Source organism: Astatotilapia calliptera, chromosome 16 (assembly GCF_964374335.1).
Source record: "Astatotilapia calliptera chromosome 16, fAstCal68.1, whole genome shotgun sequence".
Lineage (NCBI taxonomy): Eukaryota > Metazoa > Chordata > Actinopteri > Cichliformes > Cichlidae > Astatotilapia > Astatotilapia calliptera.
In genome coordinates this window covers 15766415-15784504 of record NC_137437.1, presented here as the reverse complement: position 1 = coordinate 15784504, position 18090 = coordinate 15766415, and the positions used below count along the sequence as shown (strand labels likewise).

At 37.5% G+C, this 18090-nt stretch overlaps 1 protein-coding gene across 1 annotated transcript in view; it reads left to right on the top strand.

Moving 5' to 3' along the window:
• tmtops2b (teleost multiple tissue opsin 2b) overlaps nucleotides 1-18090 on the top strand; it is a 28011-nt gene that overhangs the window by 4373 nt on the left and 5548 nt on the right. Inside the window, exons 2-3 of the mRNA XM_026144074.2 lie at nucleotides 10931-11256; nucleotides 16848-17081. Of these exons, the coding sequence (XP_025999859.1) occupies nucleotides 10931-11256; nucleotides 16848-17081 (560 nt within the window). The remainder of the gene's footprint in view (nucleotides 1-10930; nucleotides 11257-16847; nucleotides 17082-18090) is intronic.

Sequence of the window (18090 nt, the reverse complement as noted above, 5' to 3'; positions counted from 1 at the left end):
TGACATTCACTTAACCTGACTTCTTAAAGCTTTTAAGCGACCCTACAAATCACTGGCTTACACCACTTGAGTAAGAACCTTGTAAGAATAATGATGTTACTGATGCTTTTGTTGCAAGCTGTAAGTGCTGTATATCATGATTAGGTATATGCTGCATGTGTGTGTGTGTGTGTGTGTGTGTGTGTGTGTGTGTGTGTGTGTGTGTGTGTGTGTGTGTGTGTGTGTGTGTGTGTGTGTGTGTGTGTGTGTGTGTGTGTGTGTGCAAATGCATCACATGGGAGTAAATGAGGCAGTGTGTTTAAGAAAACAATGGCTGTAATGAAGATCAACGATCTACATCCCAGAATGAAGATAAAGCACCTTGTGTCAAGAGACACCCAAACATAAAGATTTTGATAGTGAAAGTCAAATTTATTTCTATGGCACATTTAAAGACAAGCTCTATATATAAAATAATCAAATGACACAAAAATGTAGAACAAAATGACAGAATTTAATGAAGGAAAAAAAAAGAGAAAACCCGAAGAAGAAGTAGCACTAAGAAAAATAGTCAAAACTAATTTGGATTTAAAAGCCAGAGAATAAAAGTTTTATTCTGAGTTTTAGAGTTAAATCAAGAGTTAAAGGAGTTTTGCTTTTCGTAATCATTGTTTTCTTTTTAGCTTAAAAGCAGTAAGTGGGGATTGATGTTTCCTTCTCTCTACACATTGTAAAGTAGCTAACAAAGTCATATAACTTACTAACAGTTTTACCTCAAAACTACTGCATTTTCTTTGATTTTAATCACATGTGAACAGAATTTTCCGGAAAAATAAATACATTTATGACAGAAAACAGCATGTTTGGGAGGATCATTAATGAATTATTAACTGGGATTTACATATTGGTTTATCAAGTGAAAGATCTCTGCTCTGATATAAAGAGGAGACACAAATCCCTTTCGGGAAGAGCATCCAGTGTACAAATCTGCCAAATTAAACATGTGGTGACCTGCCGTCAATAAGAGAGCAGCTGAAAGTAGCTCTATTAATTTCATGACCTTTCTTTCATGACTAATGAAAGGAAGATTCTTTTTTTAAACAAGACTATTATCTCAAAAACCTGGTGGTAGATATCCTTGTAGATGCCAGGGAGGGAACAGAAATAGGAAAAAACAGAAATGGGAAAAACAACAACAGAAATAGGAAGAAACAGATTTCCTAAAGCACAAGGAAAGTGTTTCTGGGGAGACAATAACCTGACGGACCAGTTGCAGGAACCCAAAACATGGTAGGTGTGTTTTTATCATGATTCATATATTACTGATGACGGATTTTAAGGCTAATAGTTAGACTAACACACTTCTCATCTTTTCTTTCCTCACAAAACCGATAAATCCTCCACTTTTAAGTGTCTTTTAAGTGCAATTCTTAGCATATTTTGGTTTCTGCAACTGGTCCGTCGGGTTATTGTCTCCTCAGAAACACTTCCCTTGTGCTTTTGGAAATCTGTTTTTTCCCATTTCTGTTTTTGTTTTTCCTATTTCCGTTGTGTTTTGTGTGCTTTTGCAGCGTTTTTCTTATTGCTGGTGTTTTCTTAAGTTGCAGTCTGTTTGGCTTCTCAGGGCCACCGTACTAATCACGGTAAACACATAAAAGTTAGCTGAACTTAAAAGTTCATTAGAACTTTAATATTCTGATTATATTTGACATTTAACTTTTTCCTACAATAAAAACCAACATGTCTGATACTTAAATAAAAACATTCTCTGTTACTTTCCAATTATGTCTTTCTTGGGAATAAACTGATATAACTTACAACAAAATCACATTTTCAGTTTAGCAAAACTCACAATTTATCGTTCACCTTTGTAATCCTTTTTAATTAAACAAAAGCCAACAACTGGAATTTATGAAATTCCATACTTGAGAAAGTTATGCCTCACTTGCATTCTCTAATGAAATATTTAACAGTTTAAGTACATTTTTTCAGTTTAAAAGTGTTTTCTTGGATTCCAGCAATAACACATTGCACTGTTAATATTCATGAAATACTAAAAAGAATTCATTTTAAAATAAATGTTAATACCTAAGGGCAATATGTACTTTTGAATATCTGAATATCAGATTTGATTAATTATCCTGCAAACTGTTGAAACTCTAAAATGCTAAAATGTGCAAACACTGTACCACTGATTGGATTCTATTAGTTTTTCTGTATATGTTTGGTTAACATTCACATTGAAAACAGTGACTGGCAGGAACTAAGTTGACATATGTTACGGAAATTTTAACAGTAACCTGCAACACAGCCAGTGAGCGTTTTGAAACGGTTTAATAACATATTGCAATATGGAGAGAAACCTCCCAGCCAAAACACTAGCATCATCTCTGAAATTTGACGTCTTATATACACCATCACAGACACTCTCAACCAAAGAACATTCCACAGCACATCACGTCTCCCTATAGCTTCAGTCCAGCTCAACCTGGACCCTTTCCCACCCTAAGAAAAGTTACGACCACCCATCACCTCCCTTAAAGCAAGATGTCTGGAGATCTTCCAGTCTACAATGGGTCCTCTGTGAAGGTGCAATAAAACTTGGGGCCTTGTGATAACATTCTACATGCATGCAAACTGTCGACAGTACTCTTACTATACTAAAGAGAGAAAGTGATATTACTATTACTATGTGATATGATTAAAATATGTGATTAATACATGAGAAAAGAAATCTGCCACCACACATGATTTTTATTCCAAAAAGAATCAAATAAACCTGAAATATTAATCATTAAATATGGTATTTATTTTTTGCAACCATCTACTATGCCTAAAGGAGACACTTAACCACCGCAGCGCTGTCTTTCTGTGTTACTTTTGTGGATGTTAGCAAGTTTTACAGGGACTGACACTGACCCAAACATTATTTGATGTCCTTATAACAGAAGGGGCTATGGCTGTCTTATACTTTATAGTAGCTAAAGCCTGTAAGCTGCAGAACCTTAATAACAGAAGATATCAGTGAGGATGAGGTCAGAACAACAGATTGATTGCATGTCTGTTGTATTTCTTTTTTACTTAGCCTTAGCAAGAGTGACACAAAAAGGCAGGGAAAAAAGCCACAGTTGGAGGGTGGCAGTGCATCTGTTATATTTGGGTTTTTCATCTGAAGGTGATGGTTCAGCCACAAAAAAAGCTAAAAACAACACGATAGAATGAGGGGTTGCTTAATGGATGTCTTAACGTTGTTTTAATTGCACTGGCAATTGAAAATATTTGTATTTTCCCAGGAAAATGAGACATCCAAATATACATGGAATACAGTATATAAGGCAGAAAGAGTGCAACTGTATTATTGTAGGGTCAGTACCTTATGCGCCTTGAGGCAACTCTAATTGTGATTTGGCACTATGTTAATCAAATTGAATTCAATTGTACAAGCTTGGATGTCAATATTTGATATGACACTTATTCTTCAACACAGCCTGAAACCTCTTAGGCAAGCTGACTGATTTCGTCTTCTTCTTCGTAGCCTTCAGAGAGACTTTATCCAAGGACAAATCTCAAAGCTGTTCTTTAGATTTTGACTGCCTTTTGTTCTGTTTTCTGCCAAGATGATCTGACTTCACTGAGGTGTGGGGAGGTGAGTCTATGACAGATAATTGCAGGTCTCTCTGGGAAATGAGATTTAAATCTCAATAGATGAATAAAGGATAATAATCAAAATCTTACAGTACTTTTCTGTGTTTACAATTCCCTTAATTTTGACAAGATCCCAAACGTCACTGGCTGAAATGACGTCCCAAATCATGAAGAGCCTCCACCGTTTTTTACTGATGTCTATACATGTTCACTGTTCCTCCAAACACACTAATGGTTTGGATTCATCATTCCACAAGACCCCTTGCCACTGAATTTCAGTGCAATTCTTGTGTAATTTGCCATAAATCAGGCTGTTTCCCTTCCTTAATAATGGCATCTTGACATCCATCTTTCTACCAGAACATATCTGTTGAGGCTTCAGTGGATAATTGAAAAGCCATATGCATCCCCCAGGTCCTATGTCAGGTCTTTGCTAGTTGTTTTCCTGTTTAAGGACAGGACTTTCAGATATTGTTCAACAGCTATAGATTCATAGTCCTTACACTTCTTTTGTCCTCCACTTGTTCACTTTTGCCAGTTTTTGAACGATACGCTGCACAAAATGCTGAGCTATACTCCTTGGGAATCGCCTTGTTGTTGCAGAAATGCTATTTTATGCCTTTCAAGCCGTGTTATCTTTGGCATTTTTTCATATATTCAGGTAAAGAAAGTGGAACTAATTGTGTTTCTGTGCAAGCAATGTAAAGTCCTATCCCATTTCTTTAATATGAGATTACAGAAGCTCATTTTGTCAGTCTGGTACTAATAAGTGGAGCAGGACTTCATTGGTTTTTAAGCATAAGGTCTGGCAAGGATCTTATCCCCTTACCTAATGGCAGTAAGGGTGTCGTTGCCTAGCCTGTAGAGGACCATCCATGGATATGCCTCCATGGTTTGCCACTAAACATGTTGAATGCCGTTAGAGGCAGCATAATGTTCTCCACGGTTCTTCTAGACCAGGGCTGCCCAATCCCAGTCCTCAAGAGCTACTATCCTGCAGCTTTTAGATGCATCCCTATCCAACACAGCTGAATCAAATGGTTTGATTACCTCTTCAGCATGCCATCATGTTTGGCAAAGGGCTGATAACAAGCCATTCATTTGATTCGGGTGTGTGGGAACAAGGATGCATCTAAAAGCTGCAGGACGGTAGCTCTCGAGGACCGGGATTGGGCACCCCTGTTCTAGACCATAGGTGTCAAACTCTGGCCCGCGGGCCAAATTTGGCCCGCAGCCTAATTACATTTGGCCCGCGAAGCCATACCAAATTACTATTAGCGCTGGCCTACTGGTATTATACAGCTAATATATATATTGTTTAGTATTAAGCTTTGCTTGTTCCATATTCAGTTTTTCAGCAAAACTTGTTTGAGTCCATAAGAAAAGATTCATTCTTATATATAGAGGAAAAAAATTTTTTTCAATAAATATTAGCGTTAGCCCGCGACTTTGTTCCAGTTTTGAATTTTGGCCCACTGTGTATTTGAGTTTGACACCCCTGTTCTAGACCCTTTGACATCTTTCACATGTGCTCTTTCACAATTGCAAAAACTGGTGAAAAAAAAAACAGTCAGAAAAGCATTTCCCATGTCACCGACTTGCAAGTGTTGCAATTGCATAAGTATAAATTTGGATGTGTTAGGATTAAAATACAGTGTACTGAAAATATAACACATGCATTTAATATGGGTTTATAAGTGTAATTACAGAAAATAGTTTGCCCAGGCAGAGGATGAGATGACATCTCCTAATTTGTTCAGTTTTTGGGGGCTCGATTAAGTGTTAATATTAAGTGTCATGTTCAATATACAAGTAAGAGGCTGACATGAATTCTAATTACACCAGACACTTATAATTACATTATCTCTGACATGACATAAACACAGCCTTGGGGTGAATGTTGGAGACTTCAGTAGCAGTCCTGTAACTTGCAGCTTCATAATGGTTTAAGCATTAAAGGACTGATATGAATAGAAGATATTAACATATTGTACATAAATTTAACATATTGTAAAAGGAATTTCCACAAACGTGCCACTCTATAATTTTTGGCACACACAATAGTAGAAGGTACTGAGATAAAGTGGCAGTTGAGAAACTCAAGAAAATCATTATATGTGATAACCAAATCTGCCAGACTGAAGCTTTGTTGACCACGTTTAAATCTGTAATGGTAGATTGATAAGCATCTGCACCATTTATTCAAAAATGGAATGGTTTGACTGAAAAAAAGGTTTCAAATATTTGATTTATCAGCTGGTATGTCTTTCTGGTTTCAGTGCTGCATATTTTGCATCTCTGGAATTTCAAGAGAAAATGTCTCCTAACAGTTCATTTCTTAAATGCCAGGTTTGTTTGAGCAATGAGGTCTTGCATGGTAGCTTTATTCAGCTAGCTACATAAACTTTATTAAGTGGATGTAGTTGCGTTACTTCCCTGATGTTGCTTGCTTTTAAAATTCAACCAAAATGTGTTTATGTATTTGTAGAGCACTATACAAATACATAAGCCGAAGCTATGCAGAGGGATAGAAAGATGGAGAGAGATAGAACATGTAAAACATATGAATACATATCATTGTGTATGGCATTTACACATAATTATTATGGAAATGGAACAAACAACAATTAGAAGCAAAAAACAAACAAGAGAAGAGTTGTTTCCCATGTTCACAGCTGTGTTGTTACATACAGTGGCTTGCAAAAGTATTCGACCCCCTTGAACTGGCAAGCTTTAATTGCAGCAAAGTATTGACTCAGGGGGCTGAATAATTACACACACCCCACTTTTTAGTTATTTATTTGTAAAAAATGTTTGGAAACATGTATGATTTTCGTTCCACTTCTCACGTGTACACCACTTTGTGTTGGTCTTTCACGTGAAATTCCAATAAAATTGATTCATGGACCAGACTTTGTCAAAACAGAGGTAAAACTGTGGGAGTGAACTCTTTTATTCTGTTCTGCAATGACTAATCTTTAGACAATATGTTAAACCAGGGAACAACCCACTTGAAATATAAATAAACAAAAGGTTAAGAGGATCCTGCAGACATTGTTTGTTGATAATAAAAAGTTTTAGGCACTGTAATTTAAAGGAAATAACAGATGTGTCTCATCTTGGCACAGCTGTCCAGGAAGCTTGTTCCACAGGTGAGTACCATAAAAACTGCTTCACTTTTGTTTCGTTCTAAATATGGGAATGTACATAAATGGTACGTTCCCTTTAACCTGAGCGTTCTGGGTGTTTTGTGAGGCACGAGTAGATTAAATGCTTCGTAAACTTGTACCAGTATTTTTAGGATCTGTCCTTTGACACACAAAAAAACCAGTGCAGAGATTTGAAAATAGAGTAATGTGCTCAAGATCAATAAAGATACTCTTATAATATTCTCATCTGTATCTACTTCAAACATGCATCCATTTTTAAAAAATATTTTTTAATTTTTTTTATCTAGCTGTGAAAATCTAGGCCATAGTCCAGAATTATGCTAAGATTTCTGGTCTGGATTTAAGACTTAAGCATCTTTTATAGACAGGCTTTTATAGACTTTCGTTCTTTTTTTTTTCTTTTTCAATAAAAACAATTTCAGTCTTTTCTGAGTTCATTTTCAGGAATTTTTGGCATATCTACTCAATAATTTGTTTACTGCAACTTTTGTGAAAGTGTAGGGGACCATAGTCCTGAGGTAGCACCGATAGTTGTGTGTCATTGGGTGTTAGGACTTTTTGACCTGTCACTATTTAGATGAATATTGTTTATTACTTTAAAGACATCTAAACTGAACATACTGCACAAAGTGACATCGGAATGATGTGTTGTTGTTGGGGTGTCGTTTTTCCGGTGTACAATTTTGGTCCAATGAAGAGGTTGTTTTGTAACGCCAGGTTACGTCTTTTTCTGACGTCTGCTTAACATCTAGTGTTGATATCCGTCCCTCTGTGTACAGGCTATTTATAGTCCAAATGCGGTCGTTGTCGATGTCTTTTCAATGTCAAACCTACTAATTTTTGACATCAATTTAATACTGCTTCTGGAGGCTCTGTAGTCCCATTTTTTAAGAGGCTGGAGGGCATGTTTTCTGTACAGTAACAGTAATGCACGAGGGAATGCTGAGTGATCAGTGGATGTCCCCAGCTTCTCACAGCTAATTTGCAAAATGTGTGCATCAACAAAGACTGTCAAGCAGGTAGTCCAGTTCATACATGCATACTTGTACAAACTATTCGTACTTTCTGTTGCAACTTCTCTCTCAGTCCAGCTACCGATCACAACCACATTTATTTGCTCTTACAATCAGCTCTTCATAATAAAACAGGATACTTACAAAATGAACCATATATAATGCAAATGCTCTTTGAATCTTATTAAACACGTTGTAGTATGAATTCCAAAATTTATAATATTACATATATTAATCATATAAATTTCCTGTAGCTGTCATAGACGTCTACATGTCGACATTCAAACTAGGTCCACAATTTGGATGCCCAACCATGAATGTCGAATAGATGTCCAGAATAGCTCCTGGACCGACAGACCCAATATAGACATGAGCTGCATGTCTATCAGATGCCCAGTGTTTATTGGGAAAGGTATTAAAAAGAGCGTTACCCATTAAAAAATGGGTAGACAAAAATGGGTAGACAATGTAATGTAATTTTTTATTAAGAAAGCACCTTCTGATTCTACTGTCCGCAGAGATGGTCAAAAAAGACACCCTATTGTCAAAGAGAGCAGTATCGGCCACAGGCCTTTGGAAATAACTAGGTGTAGGATATGATACGAGTCTGAAATGATCCAGAATACACAAAAGTTCTTTGGTAATGCTATTGCTGTGTTGATCAATATGCATATTAAAAACACCAACTTAACAATGTTAAAGTCATGCCTAATGGCAATCTAGTCAATCCTTTGCACTTTATTTTGAGGGTCTATAAAACTGAAATTTGGAGGGGCTGTTTCAATAATAACCATTGTTTTTGTTTTACGAGGTTTTATTTAGGAACATAAAATCAAGATAATTTTTGGAAATAAAATCATTAAACAGGATGAGCTTGCCAGCCAGACTGGACCTTTAATAAAGCTAAATTTAGTTTAGTAGAAGCATTACCTAACACAGTCTGTGGCTGGCATATAATAGGAGTTATTAGATTAGATGTATTAGCTGTGTGCTTTGAGTACACTTGGTTTCTTCTATTGTTGTGTTTTTGCCATCAGCTATCTAGGTTCACCAGTATGTTTAGAGAAATAACATGGGAAATCTCATCAATGATACACTTCTGACTGCTGCCACGTGATGTATCTTTAATTTGGCATGTGTTAATAACATAGTAACACTGTGCAAACTGTGTAAATGAGAAAGGTAATAAACTGCAGAGAAAAAAATGAGACAATTTGATGGTCAGAGCAGTTTGAAGCAAATAGATGCTCTGCAAAATGCAGTAACATTCACTTAATCTAACTACTTTGTAATTTACAAACACATCAAACATCCCATGCAAATATCTATTTCTTTCATGTCTGATGCTTCATGTGTGCACTGTGTGTAAAGCAGTGAAATGCAGTATGTGGGATGGTAGGGCGATCAGGGCGATTGTGGCTCAAGAGTTAGCAGTTCGTCTTGTAATTGGAAAGAGCCCCGGCTCCGACAGTCTTGGTCGTTGCGTCCTTGGGCAAGACACTTCACCCGTTGCCTACTGGTGGTGGTCAGAGGGCGCGGTGGCGCCAGTGTCCAGCAGCCTCGCCTCTGTCAGTGCGCCCCAGGGTGGCTGTGGCTACAATGTAGCTTGCCATCACCAGTGTGTGAATGTGTGTGTGAATGGGTGAATGACTGGATGTGCACTTTGGGGTCCTTAGGCACTGGTAAAGCGCTATACAAACACAGGCCATTTACCAGGGTAAATCCAATCAGCCATAGTTCAAGGAGGTAGATGCATTAGTTTAGAGGAAAAATGCTGCACCACAAAAAGCACTGACAGATTGAGCTGAAATGAATAGTTATGGGATGGTGACTTTGCTAGACAGAAAAAAAACATCATGATGCTGGAAAGCATTACACTGTATACAGAGGGTGATCCCTCTGTATACAGTGTAATGCTTGGCTTTTTGGGAAAGACACCAATTTTACCACCAAGCTCTACATGAAATATTTTTTCCTCTGTGGCTGCAGACAGCTTTGGATCCTCTTGTGTTCTCGGTTATGCGTTTTTCTCATAAAGGTCAAATTAAATGACCTGGTAGCATTTCCGATGGATTCTTGAGGGTTTTTCTTTCTTGTGTCTTGGAAGCACTGGGTGCTGGTCATGCGTAGGGCAGAGATAGGACTTGTACACAGTATAGTCATAGCCTCAGGCTACTCTCTCCTTCTGGTACAACCATTCTAAGCAGATAATACATAGGAAACAAAAGTTATTTAGTAATTAAGCATCGATTATACTGTGCTGTACACATGGACAGATGAAGACTCAATGGCCAAGCAGTCACTTCTTAAAATTCCGTTGTCTCTACAGACAAGTCTGTGTCGTCACAAAAAATATTATAATTATTAAGATTATTATAAAATGGCAAGGTTTATAAGAACACAAAGCTTTATATTTGACAGTGATTATCCAAATGTAATTCATTTCTTCGTGAATGATATTAAATGAAGATGTGCACAGTCTTTGGTACACCTCAAAGAAATGTTTTTAATTAATTAGCACAATGAAGGTGGCTGTTTGTTGAATCACTTGTTGTGACAATCCATTAGCACAGTGTCTAAATCCTAACTGACTGCAGGTAAGATCAGACACAATGAGTCATTGTGATTGAGATTCATTCTCACAGATATTTCAGTTTGACTGAGGTGCATTTTGAAGCTAAGGTGAACAAGTGTTTCTCACTGATTGTAGTGAACATTTTGTTTGTTTTTAATTAAATCTTCCAATCTTTATTTCTTTTATACAGCAGCTCAATATTTTGTAAAGACCTGACCCAAAATCGATTAAAGCTATTGATTTGGTACTCTCGTGAATTTCCCACGAGTACCATGCTGTTGGCTTTTGTGATTCTGGTGGAAGTTTATTGGCTCAAAACTTCATGTACCTTGCAATCACCTTTAAGATTTCCTCACTTTTAAGTGAGTGTTTTTTCAAGAACAATCAGCATTAAAGACTAAGATCATATAATATTGTTTTCTGTACTTTTATGACTGCCCGTTGTTGCAATTTATTGTATTATAAACTGTATAAATGTTTATTGCCCTCTTGAGCCAGTTACATCCTACCCCCACTGCCTCACGCCTCCACATCTCTGTCTTTCTCAGGTATAGTTTCGCTGATCTCTCTGGTGATCCTCTCCTACGACCGCTACAGCACCCTTACTGTTTACAACAAGCGTGGGCCAGACTACCGTAAGCCCCTAATAGCCGTTGGGGGCTCTTGGCTGTACTCCTTGTTCTGGACAGTGCCCCCCCTACTGGGCTGGAGCAGCTATGGCATAGAGGGGGCAGGAACAAGCTGTTCTGTGTCCTGGACTGCTAACAGTGCCCAATCGCACGCCTACATCATCTGCCTCTTCATTTTCTGCTTGGGTCTGCCTGTCATAGTGATGATCTACTGCTACAGCAGATTGCTTTGGGCAGTCAAACAGGTACACACACTAGCTGTCAGACACTGACACTTAGTCACACATTAACTGCATACATGTGAATGTCTATGCTGTATTTTCTTTTAGGAATAAGGTGTCAAAAATAAAGCTACAAGTTGCTTAGAGTGATTTTGCACCTTTGAACACCAAACACTGCAGATGTCAAACATGGCCGAAAAGAGCTTTTTTGCTTTTTAATAACTGACAAAGGTGACAAAGCTTCAGAGCTTCATATGAACAGATCTCTGCTAAGATAAAACTAACATGTAAGACAGAGGAAGGGGTAGGTTTTGTGCACTGGACAACTGGATAGATTTTGAACTTTTAGCTTTTGACTGTATTATCATAAGTCTTTGTAGGGTTATCAACTTTTCTCCGAGGACCCACTGGGTCATCTAATCTGTCGTGTCCCAGCAGGGCTATTTTCAGAAATAAATGTCCCCAGCGTGAAATGCATGTAAGGTCAATAAAGTTGTTGTAATCAACCATCAAATATTCAGATCTGCCCATTCTTTTATTTTTGCTGATTTAAAGAAAGAAAAATAAAAGCTAGCTGATGTATTTACCCGTCAACAAAACTGTTTCGTTTTTCTGAACAGTATAAATTTCTAGTAAATTTAAAATAGAGCAGCACTGCAAACAAAAGTCTTCTGATTTTTACTGCACACTGATCTATTTGCATGAAACTTGCTGAAAATCTAGAATACACCTGAAAACATTTAGCCTTTCCCATTTGTTCTGTTCATGTGGTATCACATTGGAAAGGTAAACGTTTTTCTGTCAGTCCTATTTAAAATCCTGACATGTTCCACATCCATCCGAGATATCTCTCAGACAGAAGTTATAAAATCTGACAGATGACATAATCTGACATCAATGAGATTTTCTGCAAAGCTACAATGAAGTTTGATTGAAGAAGTTTCTGGCTAAATACATCAACAGTACATGTCAGATTTGGTTGACAGTCTATAAATCAAGGCGATATCTATCCCATCAAAGTTAAAGCTACGTACTCCACTCAGCTAATGGAACAGAGCAGTGCTGCTAGAAGATACGTTCCCACCACAGTCATATTCATAGAACACAGATGTTTATGATGAGTTTACTGATGAATTGCAATATATTCATGCCTTCTGCTCATTTACATAAAAATAAAAGCAAAGAAACGTAACACGGTTTGCGGGGAATCAGTCAACCAATCACAGTTTCTTTGGTGATTGGTTCATGGGTATTTTTTTTTCTATTTTTAAGTGAGTGACTTCACTTGTCTTGGGTAAATAAATAAAAGATGTTCCACTCCCGTTGCTTTAGATTTATTCCTGAGAGCAACAGGAGGGTAGCAGAGGATTATCACAGCATTATGACTCAGACAAAGCCTAAGCTACTCAACCATCTTCTTGGGTTTGTTTTAGGTTGCTTTAATATAGTGGATTTAAAGCACTTCAGGAACTCAGACTGACCCCCTGGTATCAATAAGCAGCTTTTTTTCAAATCCCCTCCAAGTATAATTATCTATGTTTGGATCATATGAGATAAACTGGTTTTATTTCAGTTTCATTACTTTTGTTTAACTTTAAATAAGCTGTTAAGTTCATAACATTTTACACACTGACCTTCCTTTGTCAGGACACCAGTTTCCAGCCTAATAAGTTCAGGTTGCATTAAATCAAAGAGTGCATCTAACTTTATACAGTTTGGCTGATGCTTTATTGCTGAACTAAACCAGGCAACTCTGTGTTGGTGCTGATAAGGTGATGCACTGGGATCTCCATGCATACGGTTTAAAAAGAAAATTATCTAGTTTTACAATACATACTCATAAAAAGTTGTGACATGTAACATATCCATCCATTAATTTTCTGCCACTTATCTGAGTTTGTGTAAAGAGAACAGCAGTCTAAGAAGAGATGCCCAGACCTCCCCTCTGTCTATCCATCTAAGCTAAGAGATGTAAACTTGTTTCTGTCTTACAGCTTGTGGTAATAGGTGAAGGTAGGGATGTAGATTTACAGGTAAATCAATAGTGATCTCATTCCAGCCACTTCACACTGCAAAGTAGCCCAGCGCAAGCTGTAGGTCCCCACTCAGTAAAGCTAATAGAACTACATCATTTGCAAAAAGCAGAGACGAGATCCTGAAACCAACCTGACACCCCAAGTCCCTTGACTGCACCTGGAAATTCTGTACATAAATACAGATAAAATCTATGAAAAAGTCAAACACCCACAGACAGCAATTTTGACTTCTAACCACCTGTGCAAGCCAAGCTCAGAGTACAGATGAACAGGGATTGGATGGCCCACAGCATTGTCTGATACCCCATACTCACAAAGCACTCCCACGAGACTTGATCAAATGAGTTCCCCAAGTTCAGAAAACACAGTTAGCCAGTGTTTATGTGTTCGAGACAAATCTCCAATGCTCCTCTTGGAGTGAGGTTTGATGACTGGACATACTCTCCTCCCTAGCAGTAGTATGATCAGCTGATTTCAGTTTGTATGCCAGAGTAGAAACAGTGCCGCAGTCTGCAGTGTGGGTATGGACATTTTATTTATATTTTATTGAACAAAGCATGAAAGCGCAAAGGTAAAGTGGAAACCGCATTGAAGACAGGCAAGCACAGACAGCACGCTAAGCTAGCCAATAGCGCAGAGTGACATTAAAGTTGTGTGAGCTGTGTCAGTCCAGTGACCAGACTGTGAACTTCAACAGGTAACAAACTGAGGAGCAGTTAGGCTGCAGCCTCCATCTCAGGATTATATTGTTAAATGGTAATTATGAGACACTCTTTTTCAGGTCATTTTACAGACAAAAGTAATGCAATGAGTAGTATAACTATTAACTATAGCATATTACTTTCTCCTAGCAGTAACTAACTGCATTAAAAAGTAAAACATACATCATTACTTTATGAAAAATATTCTGTGTAACATGTGTAACAAATTACTTTTTTGGAGTAATGACCCAACACTGATCACAACAAAGATGTGATCAGTGCATGTTGAAAAACCTCCAACATGCACAAATATTTGACTACAGAGCATGCAGTTCATTTGCACAAAAGTAATGTTTTAAAGTGGAGCCAATGAGAACTCACTGAGAATTGACAAGGAATCTAATCCATAAGTGATATTGATAATGGAATTGGAATCTCTAAATTCTTTTCAAGGCTCACGAAGACTTCAGAAATCTATCGTCACTGAACATAGTTCAACACAAATGAAAGCTTTGCCATGCAAAGAAAAAAACAAACAAACAAAAAACAAAGCCCATTTAGTGAAGCTGTAGTCAGATGAATTAAAATGGGATTTTTTTTATGGAAAAACATCAATACTCATCAATAGTGTTATCAAAAAAGGAGGTCGGGTACTGTCATGAAACTTACTCCTCCAGGCTTTTATTGTCCTTATGTCCTGCCAAAGCTTCAAGATGTTGAAAAGTCTATGTTGTTTTTTTGTGTTGTTGCGCATATTAAAGATTTCATGCAAAAAACACAAGGCTAAAATGACACATATTGGACAAAGGAATCAGTTAAAAGCTGAAACATACTGAGGGGAAAGCAGGTGGGCATCAGGCGGAAGCACAAGACACTCTAGCTCCTTGTTGATATAATTTCCTAATCGCATCCAGAAGACAGATGTTAACATTGGATCAGTAAAACTAGACAGACCCCAGAGCTGTTTCACTATATAAGAGGAAAAAAATCACAAACATATACTAAATGTTCCTAACTAGTAGTCATCATATGGTGTACAGTGGGGTGGCCAAGCAGTTTGGCAATACCAACTATAGTTTCTTCTAAAGTTGCTGCTCAGTAGTACACAATTTCCTCACTGTGTTAACTGTTTGGTATGCAATCCTCACAGCAGGTTTCTGGCAGAGGTAGAAAGCTAGCTAACACTTTGATATTTCAATAAAACTATAAGTCCTTGATTACTTTGAAACTTTACAATGTTTAATGAAGAATTACCACAAAAATAAAACTGAATACAGAAAAAAAACACATATTACTATATGTACACTGTAATAGAATGTTAATGATACTAATAAAAACTTGTGAGTGCTCTACTTTTTCAGTAACAGTTAACAGGCTAGCTTACCAAGGATAGCACCTTCAAATTAGCTTTGTTAAATTAGACAAAAATAAAAACATCAGAAAACTGCCAAACACTATAAAATACACTCAAAACTAGACAGAAATAATAAATGAACTACTTACTGAAATATGTGTCCAAGTCACAAGTGTTAAAAAAACACCATGTGCATCACTCCCTTTGCTCTAGCTAACTTCCTGCAAAGAGAAGCTACATTTCAGCACATATAAATCTAGTCACATAATCACGAATTCAAATTAGAATATGTTTCATTACACCTTTAACAATCGACCAGCAGCGTTGGAGTGATAAGGAGATATATGGCTTTTTCACTTACACAGTGCTTGTGCCAGTGCCCAATCTAGACTTCCGTGCATTTCCACTAAAAAACGACTGGCAGACAGCTAAATAATCCTCAGTTGTCAAACCTGTCAAAGTTTGCATGGTTCTCACCACTCAATAAGGAGGAACTAGGTCCACACCAGTACTGACATTGTGTTGGTGGAAAAGAGGTATATGAGTACTCACCCTTGCTATTAATTTTAATCAGTGGGCTCTCATGGGATTGAAAATTAAATGGTTGCACCCAGAAAACTATAATTATAAAAGAGACATTTTCAAATACTTGCCAATATATCTAAAAATATGTCAGGATAATTCACCAGTCTATCACATAGAGACAAACAACCATTTGCACTCACATTCACAGGTAATTTAGAATCACCAATTAACCTAACTAAACTCTAATGACTGCATGACTTTTAACTGTGGGAGGGAGAATACCCAGATTGTGGATTTGAACCCAGGACCTTCTTGCTGTGAGGTAACAGCACTAATCACCATGCCACCAATCCAAGGCTAACAAAACTAGCAAAGCTATGATTTCTAAGGCTTGATGCAGAATTTTTTGTATGTTTTTGTCCATGACAGGTTAAACCACAATAAATAGCAAAAGCATACACGTGGGTGTGTGTGTAGTTGTCTGCCTCTTATAACTCCAGTGATTTTCCTGCAGTTTGAAATCTCCTGCGATCTTGTGAATTTCATGAGTCCAGCAACTAACCACTCTTACTAGATTGTATCATGTCATCTCAACAAGAACAAATTAAGTTGTTGAATTTCATACAGATCCACGATTTAATTACGTTCAAGATAGAAACATGAAATTTTTGTGTTCAAATTACAAGGTAGACTTTATTAATGTAACAACCACCCAATTTACTTTTTTCGGTATACCGAGCATGAGGCAATTGTGTTAAATACACGCAAGATGTTTACATAAACCCAAGAGATGGCCAGTCACTTTTTTTCAGTGTAAGATTTGTGATGACTCATGAGCCAGGTGAGCTACTGCTGCATTTTGTTTGTGATTACTACATGAGAGCAGTGAAAAAGAAGTAATTTTAACGTTTCTTAGATATAAGACACACTTCAGGAAATTCAAATCAAAATTTTCCAGAAATATTTTTTTTCCTCTCTCTCCTGTTCCATTATTCGCAGGTGGGTAAGATCCGAAAGACTGCAGCCCGGAGGAGAGAGTACCACATTCTGTTCATGGTGCTGACCACTGCAGCCTGCTACCTGCTGTGCTGGATGCCTTATGGTGTCGTGGCAATGATGGCAACATTTGGCCCACCCAACATCATTAGCCCCGTGGCCAGTGTAGTTCCCTCACTGCTCGCCAAGAGCAGTACCGTCATCAACCCCCTCATCTATATACTTATGAACAAACAGGTAAGTCGCTATTATGTGCATGTGCGTGTCTTACCTAAAATCAAGAGTTATAATTCTGAAAAACAGATTTGAACATGTACAACAGCTTTATTTACACAGTAGAAAAAGACAAACAACAGCTGAAATCATAGAACTGCTTGATTTAAATATCAATTCAAGTGTAATATCAAGAGATTTCACTGACCAAAGAGAAATAAAAAAAAAATCAAGAACAATGCCCTAAGGCTCTTAAAAGGGAAACAGAACAATCACTCTCATTACTCACTCCTTTCCTCTTCCTCATCTAAAGAATACTGCAAAAAGGTAGTTATAGAAAGAACAAATGTTAAACAATTCTTCAGAGGCAGTGTGGTACAGAAATCCCCACAACACTTGTTAAAAACTCGACATGAAAAATAGGCCTCGAGAGTAAAGAGCAGACAGAAAGAGGCTCGAAGTGGTAAATGTTACACGCATGTCTTCAAACATATTTTTCAACTCACTACTTCACAACCAAAGAACGTTAATGTCAAGTTTGACTACAATGTCCCATCTTAAAAAGAATACAAAATTCAGTTAAGCTCGACTTTTGCAGAAAGAAGCACCTAAGAAGTCCTACTGTTACTCTGAGTCCTCATCCCATGAATAACCCACCCAAACTGGAACACAATTAAAGATGGGATTTGGCACAATATTAAAGATGCAAAGATGAAGTAGCCAGAAGGCATTGCACCTGATCAAGCACTTCCATGGAGCGGCTGATAGCCGCACTGCAGATGAATGTGATCCACAAGCATGCAATAAAATCTGCAAAACATCACTTCAGTAAAAGAAAACCTTGCAAGCACGAATGCCTTTCACAACATTAAAGACAATGGTGCCTACTTGCATCACAGTACAGCACAGACAGTTTAAGACCTAGCCCTGCTCCTGAATTGCATGCTCTGTGCATTGGAAAGTAACCTGTTACTACAATGCACACGTACAATACGTTCAGGGCTTTCACACCTTCAGTGTGCTACAATCACAA